This window comes from Poecilia reticulata, linkage group LG19 (assembly GCF_000633615.1).
Source record: "Poecilia reticulata strain Guanapo linkage group LG19, Guppy_female_1.0+MT, whole genome shotgun sequence".
Taxonomy (NCBI): Eukaryota; Metazoa; Chordata; class Actinopteri; order Cyprinodontiformes; family Poeciliidae; genus Poecilia; species Poecilia reticulata.
Window position 1 is genome coordinate 13,825,082 of NC_024349.1, and position 7,962 is coordinate 13,833,043.

At 40.6% G+C, this 7,962-nt stretch overlaps 1 protein-coding gene across 2 annotated transcripts; it reads right to left on the reverse strand.

Annotated features, from left to right (window-relative positions):
* Window positions 1-2,764: 2,764 nt before the first annotated feature.
* On the reverse strand, window positions 2,765-7,479 carry kcnj2a (potassium inwardly rectifying channel subfamily J member 2a). Of its 2 annotated transcripts, none has more exons than XM_008437169.2 (2): window positions 7,343-7,479; window positions 2,765-5,606 (listed from the first exon to the last, which is right to left on the reverse strand). In XM_008437169.2, exon 2 carries the CDS (start codon window positions 5,379-5,381, stop codon window positions 4,110-4,112), a length of 1,272 nt encoding a protein of 423 aa, XP_008435391.1. In that variant the 5' UTR covers window positions 5,382-5,606; window positions 7,343-7,479; the 3' UTR covers window positions 2,765-4,109. The 2 variants fall into 2 exon arrangements, with proteins under 2 accessions (XP_008435391.1, XP_008435390.1); XM_008437168.2 differs by having other exon boundaries at window positions 2,765-5,609.
* Between the last annotated feature and the right edge of the window lie 483 nt (window positions 7,480-7,962).

Consider the following 7,962-nt stretch of genomic DNA (forward strand, 5'->3'; position numbering starts at 1 on the left):
TGACCGGGGCTCAGCGGACGCTGGGCACAAATAAATAGTGATAAAACGAGTAATTGGCTTGGATATTTGATATGTCAGATGTTTACACAGAAATAATGGGAGCTGGCTTAACATTTACCTTTGGTTGTTTGCTGAACCGATTCACAGTTATTGTTATAAACGGCACAGCAGAAACAGCCGTTCACCTACAGCAGTGAGGTTCTGCTGCTCTCGCCTTAACAATGTGCTACTATTCTTCCTTCCTAGCAGGATGGGCCTTTCCTGCTCTCAACTTTATATTAATAATCCAATAAATAAAAGCAATATTAAATGGTGTGACCGGAAAGTGCTTCCTTACTTTCCCACCATGCATTGACAAAATAGAGCCAAGTTTTGGATGTAAGACAAAAAAGTGCTTTTGTTTACCAAAATAGCAATAAAGAAGCTTTGTTTCTTTTCCAAGTAAAAATTTCAAACATTTCATATATGCTACGCTGTGAGGATTTAAAACTAAGGTCTCAGACAGAGAATAGATTACAAAAGAGAGAGATTGTATCTCTCTCTTTTTAACATGATCAAGATGTGTCAGATAATGTAGCTTATCTGAAAAGAAAAGATCACACACCCACTCACCCGAAAGCCTCTCAGAAAACGTAGATTTTGAGGTTTTTCTTTCAGCTGCTTCAATGACACTCCTTTTCTATCTGTAGACATAAAGAGCATCGTGCAGAACAGATGTTTTCTTTCTTTGAATTGATTAATTGCTTATAAACGACAGAGTCTAAAACACATGATAAAATGATTCAATTTTCAGATATTATCATCTTCCTAAAATAATGGCCTAAGTCATTTTTTGCCACAAATGATTATGACAAAAAAAAAGTCAACACCTCTTTTTTTTGCCAGAGATGATTTAGGAAAAAAAAAAGAAAAAAAAAAGAAAAAATCACTTTTTCGAGAACTGACTTTGGCCATTATTTCAGAAAGGTGGCAATATTCTAGCCTCATATTCTTTTCAATGCATTACATTTATTTAAGTTCTCTGAGTATTTGTCCTCTGCAACAGGTGAAATGATATTACAAAATTGCATTATATAGTTTAAGTTTTGAGTGTTTTTTTTTTTGCTTTTTTTTGGACAAAGATCAAATTCCAGTTCTCGGCTGGCAGCTCCCATCGCCACCACGGCTGAGATTGACAAGATTTTTTAACAGTGTGGCTTTCATAATCCAATACTTTCACATATGAAGCTTTTCCCAATTTCAAAACAGTGAAATTGAAAATCCTGTTTTTTCATATTTAAGCAAATTAAAGTCTAGTATTTAATACTATATTACATAGCCTTGATATATGCAGGACTAATAAAAAAATGTTACAGTAAATGTTTATTGTTGACACATGGACTCATTTAAACTTCTCACACATTTACACTGCAATTATCAAAATAGATCAAAATTAAAGTTAATTTTTAAATCAAATCTTCTCTTAACTTTATTGTTGGATTTCATCTCCTGGATCCATTATATAACTCCAGAGACGGATGACAGAAACAGTCTAAGGTGGGATGGAAGGTGGATGAAAGTGAAGCATTTCTGAGAGCAGATGGAGGAAAAAAAAGAAGGTGTTAATCCCTCCTACATGGAGTGAAATAAGGTGAGGTAGCTGGTTGGTGTTACATCGCTCGTCAGTACCATCAGTGCGGCTCGCTAAAAAGAAACGTGTCACTCAGTTAAAAGTGAAGTTTCAGGGGGTTATGCAGTGGAAGACGTAAGTTATCTTCCCTTGCATGTCAGTGGGGAAAACTGGGCCTGGATTTCTTCTTCATCAATGGAGAATATATTCTAAGTTTTTTTGGAAAGTTTTCCATCTTGGTGTTTAAGTTTTAAGTGGGTTCTCTGAAAAGCTTATAGAGGAAACGCTCCATGTACTTATGGGGTCTCCAGAGTGTTGCTCAGGGAGCCCCTATGATTTTGTGCTGCCCTGATCAAAGAGGTACAAAATTGACCTTGAAACTTAGAATCATTTTGATTTGAGCTGAATCAGTTTCTTTTTGAAGGTATATGTCCTCTTGCCATGAAAGTCACCATTTATTTAAATGGCTTTGAACTAAAAGTGAGATTTAAAATGATTTTGTATCAATCTTATTCCTTACATTGGCTCGTGTCTTATTGCATTTCATCAACTATTTTGCACTGTATTCATCTTAGTGTTTGGTGAAATTGTAAAGCACTTTGACTCATGTAATTTACAGCCTTTCTGTGTTTTTATTTGTTTTCTACTGTTGTGTCCGAGTGGCTGCTATTTTTTTACTCTTTGTATTTCATTTTAAATCGTATATTTTATGTAATCAAAGGCTTTGCTGTTGGCAGGTCTTGTGAATTTGCTTAGGCTGCTAATGTCTCGAGTTTTTGATTTTTGCTGATACCAGATGCTTGTCCCTATAAAAAATAGTGATAAATGAAAGAGAAATTGACACAGTGATTCTATTTGTCCATTGACATTTTATTGAAAAATAGCAATATAATATAATGTACAATAATAATAATAATAACAATACAAAAAATCTGTACATTCTGTGACTTTGCAGTACATTTGGAAGACTCTTAACAAAAACAACTGCAACAGGGAGGACAAGTATTTACATGTGTAGCCGAGCGGCTTTCCGTCTGTTTTTTTTTTGTTTGTTTGTTTTCAACAAAACATACAGGATATAAATGTGTTTTTCTTTGTGCAGCAGACCTTCATGTGCTGGGGTTACAGTACATTTGGCTTTGAACTTTTTTTTTCAAGTCTTACATTCTCAACACAGAACGAAGACTCAGGTAGTGTTGATGTTGAAAGATGAACTTTAGTCTTCTCACAGCACAAAAGAAGTGGATTCAGTTAGAGGTTATGACACAATCTTCGTTCAGAGATTGTAGTTTCTAATCTTGCATTGCTTCATCATATTTTAAAACCTGTGAAGTAGGTTTGTCTTTAGTAATCGACTTTTTTTTTATATTCAAGTTGAAGCCAAAAAAAAAAGAATCATCAAAAAAAAAAAAAAAAAATGTTTTAGTTCTGAAAACTACAAAGACCAACTTATATGTCTCTCGTCATTCTGACCGCTCAGATTAAGGCTTGATGAAGTGGCTCAAAAGATAAGGATGATCACTGTAAAGAAAAAAAAAATTAAAAGAAACTGTACACACATTCTTTAAAAACAAACATTATTAAAATTCCCTAGAATATTCTACTTTTCTGTACCAAAATCTAATCAGGTGTTGGTTTAAACAAACATAACTATGATAATAATACTCTTTGGTATTTTTCAGTAACAAACTGCAAAAAAAAGAAAAGAAAACAACTGAAGCAACACCATAGCAGCACTTCTTTTGGAACATTCACATCCCCCATAGTTAAACCCTTTAACTCTCTTTAAATTAATGGTTTCTGTCAGTTTTGAGGGAATAACACTGCTCTGCTCAGAGGTTTCAGTTGATTTGAGCAGCTCTTAGCAGACGTTACGATCAACTGCTGTAAAACATAAGCTCAGAGAATCAGCGCCGTCACGTCAGAGGACACTTCTTTTTTTTTTTTTTTATTGCATACAGAGACAGTGATCTGTGATATCTTCTTGCTCTGAGACCAGCTCACGAACAAATACTCTGCTTTGTACCTTCTTTGTTCCGACTTTTTTTAACTCTTTGGTTCTAGGTAAAAGCGTCAAAATGAAAGTGATGTGAGTGTGTCATTTCTCTATCCTGTAGCAGCACTAAAAATCTAAAGAAAACTCAGAAAGCGCCTTGTACTTGCTAGACGGGACAACCGGGTACATTTCTTCACTTCTGAGGTCATTACAACAACCTGCTTCCTCTTTGCAGAGATGGAGCACACATTAGTGGGGAGTTCTTGGAGGAGAATTAGTTCTGCATTGAGCACATGCTTCATAGTGCTGTGTTTCATCATACTGTGTGTAGTCAAAGTTAAGACAGATCCCTTACACGGAGTCCTGAACCTTTTCCGGCTTCCCACAGCAGTACCACTTGACTTCCCCTTGTTCCTGACTTGGCCTGTCAAGCCTTCAGAGCAGAGAGGAGATGATTTTTTTTTTGTTTTTTTTCTTTCAGTCTCTCATGAGAAATCCGAGTCGTCATATTTCTGATTCTCGCCTCAGAGGCCTTGGTTCCAGCGGTACCATGGCTTGGCTGTGTTCAGTCTCTGAGATGCTGTCCATCTGGGTGCCGTCGGGACCGACGCTGCCCCCGTTCCCCTCATCCGTGTCCTCCTTTTTGTCTAGTGCCATCTCATTTTCATAACAGAAGGAATTGGTGTTGGACAGGATGTATTTTTTCTCTGCCAGGTCTCTGGCACTGCATAGGGGAGTGCTTAGCACCTCGTATGTCTTGTGGAAGCGAGAGTAGTCCACCTTGTAGTAGTTCTTCTCCTCGAAGAGAACAGGCTCGAAGCGGTGGCCCCACAGGATCTCGTTGGCGACGTATGAACTGCGGCACTGCGTGGTCATTGCCGTGGCTTCCACCATGCCCTCTAGGATCACCACAATTTCAAAGTCTGAGTTTTCCAGATCCTGCTTGCTCATGTTGTAAAAGGGGCTGTCCTCATTGATCTCATGGACGATAGTGATCGGGGTGACCAGAAAGATGCGGTCGACTCCGCTGTCGAAGCCCACATCTATGTCCATTTGGTCAAGAGGGATGTACTCTCCCTCCGCTGTCGTTCTAGATTTGAGGAGTTGAGCTCGAACGTGTGCCTCAACCAGGTGGCTCTTCCTCAAGTTGCCCACACGCCACATCAGGCAAAGCTTGTTGTCCCTCATGGCCACTGTGGCGTTGTGACTAAACACCAGAGTTTCGTTTCTCTTCTTGGGTTTTGCCATTTTGGCCATGACCGCACCAATGATGAAGGCGTCAATGATGCATCCAACAATGCTTTGAAAAACCACCATGAAGACCGCAACGGGGCATTCCTCCGTCACGTATCTGTAGCCGTAGCCAATGGTGGTCTGGGTCTCGATGGAGAAGAGAAAGGCAGCAGTGAAGCTGCTCACGTTGGAGATGCACTTCTTGGTATCACTTTCCAAGTCCCCGTGAAAGATGGCCACGAGCCAGAAGATGCAGCCGAAGAACAACCACGACAGGAGGAAGGCGAGGCAGAAGATGATGAACATCCACCTCCAGCGGATGTCCACGCATGTGGTGAAGATGTCGGCCAAGTAGCGCTGACCTTTCTCGCTCACGTTGATGAACTGCACATTGCAGTGGCCGTCTTTCTTCACGAAGCGGCTCTGCAGCTGGTGCCTCGTGTGCACCTTAGCCTTGCCGTTTGGTACCCCCGTGGTGGCGAGCTTCATGCTGTCCTCTTCTGATGACACGGTGCTGTAGCGGCTGGCTCGCACACTTCCCATCACCTCAGTCTGGGAGGGCTGTGCTGCTTCTGCTTTAGAGAACAGTCTGAGTTTCTGGAAAAAGCGTTGGAGAAACAGTTTTGAAACGCTTCGGGAGACCAACTAAGGGAGAAAATGGTGACAAAATGAGGCGGCAGAAGGGACGCCTCAGGGTGGGAGTGCAACAGGGGGAGGATGAAGTGGTCACTCCTCTTTCATTGGAGCAATGGACCTCATCAACGACGTCTGCTGCAGAAACACAGAGATAATGATCTGTTAGATAAACTAGTGAAAACAGAATCGGTAAACTTTATTCAAATAAGAAAACATGAAACAACACTAAATCACTGGAGATGGATTTATGCAGCGTTTATGCAGCCTGAGAAAAACAGTCAGGAACCTAAAGCCTAAAGATGAGGGAACTTGTCTCAACCTCAGATTTTACCCCATTTTGACAGGCATAAAAATTTAACTCTAATTTGCATTGCAGCTTGAACTAACAGAGGTTGCACAGTAATTGCACTTAAGTCCAGTTCTTGCCCATTTACAAAGCAGTCTTACTTTTCTTAGATGCCCCTCGTGATCTGATAACTTCCAATTCAGTTTAGCATTACAGAGTTTATATGGCAAATACTGGATCAGGTAAATAGTTTAATGTTTTTTTTTTCTTTACTAAGGAAACGTGTCATTCTCTGTCAGAAAATACATAACATGCAACAAATTATACAAAATACAACACAACTTGTAAAATTACACAAATATATAAAGCATAATGTCATGAGTTTGCAAAATACTGTGTAATGGAATCAATTTTGTGCACAATTGATAAAATGTGTAATGTCTGTGTCTAGTCGGCATTCAAAGCTGCACATTTTGTTGACATTCGGTCGGTGACCTAATGTCACTCCCAGGGTTTGTGCACTTGTTCTTTGGAGCAGAAGCATGAGCTCCATCTATGATGCACAGCTTGTTGACTCACAACAAACTCCCGCAGGAGGGATTTCATTTTTCTGCTGTGCTTCTCCCAGCAGAACCAAAGCATCTCTCATTAGGTCTGGCTGTCCTGGCAACAAAGTCATAACCGACCAGTTGAACTATGATTTATGTATTTATCTTTTTAACTCGCAGTGAACTTCTCTATCTTGCTTGTGAAAAGGAATCGGGCAGAGAGAGCCAGAAACGTCTTCAGATGTACCGGTACCACAAGCAGGCTGTGTACACTGCGCCACCTCTGCTGATTCAACGTGAAGTTTCACACCGGCGCAACATATGGCTGACGCAACTTCTCTGCTGCGTTAAACATCAAAAGCAACAGCTGGGTAAAATATCAGTGGGTAATTTAGACGCATTTTGATGTGCATGCACAGTCAAATGCAATGCAGGCTGCTTAGCGTGATGGATGAAGTCTGATTATTTTACAGCACATTGCTGTTGGATGTTGCTTTAACTTATTAAATATTAATTAAATGCACACAAATCTAAGCGACACGCTTCATTTTTATTCCCGGTTGTTTTGCACGCAGAAAGTTAAACGGATGTACAAAACTCCATCTTATACGGGCTTGCATATAATTTGAAACATTTATTACTTGTCTAACAGAGAACGTACCAAACCCGCAGGAAACATTTTAACAGGTGCAGGGCTGGGGGCGAAATGCGCCGCAATCTGAAGCAATCCTGCACATAGAGATCCACATCCACAATTTACCCATTAAAAAAAATAAATAAATAAATAAAATAAATTTTAAAAAAAAGGAATGAGTGGAAAAAAAATTAAAAACTTTTTCGCGGGCTGTCAGACAGATGTGACCGCGCGCATTTGGAGTGTAAAAGGCAGCAGGAAGGCTGAGCGTCAAAGAGAAACATCTGAACCCATCAAAGTCAGGAGTTGAATCAAAAATAATTCAAATGAAAGTACTTTAAAACTACATCGATTGCTTACGGTCTTATTACAAACAGTTTGTGCAATAAACTGCTCCTACCTGTTGCACATCTGTGGACCGGCTTGGATCAAGCTGTCTGAAATATAATCCAGACGCTCCTGTGGCCTCCGTTTAACCGCTCCGCTTATTATTTACTTTGGCACTAACGAGCTGAGACGTCCCTCGTGTCTCTGGAGGACCGGTCTTGATAATGTGATTCGCGCTGAGTTCCCCCAAACCATTTTAAATCGCCTGCTCCGGCGGGACCCGCCCCCTGCTCCGCGATCAACCAATGGCAGAGGGACAGGGGGAAGCGGGAGGGGGACGGTGGGGGTGTGGGGGGGTTGAGGGTTAGATGGAGGGGCAGGAGGGTGGGAGTTTGGGGAGCGCGCACCGTGGAACTGGCTGAGTGATCGTGTTTTCATGTTTGACCGACACCACTCATGTGTGCAGGTCACAGCGTGGAAGTGAAGCAAATTAGGCGACGACAAATTAAACCCAAATCAGGGATTTGAAAGGAAACCGAGACATAAAAATAATTACCAGGAGAGCAGCAGTGGATGCTTTTAAAAATCTGCACAATATCACCTGTATGTTGTTGTTTTTTATTCATTTAGCATAAATGGGAAAAGTAGTGCAGCTGCTTCTAGGCTCCGTGTAAACTAATTTACAAATATATA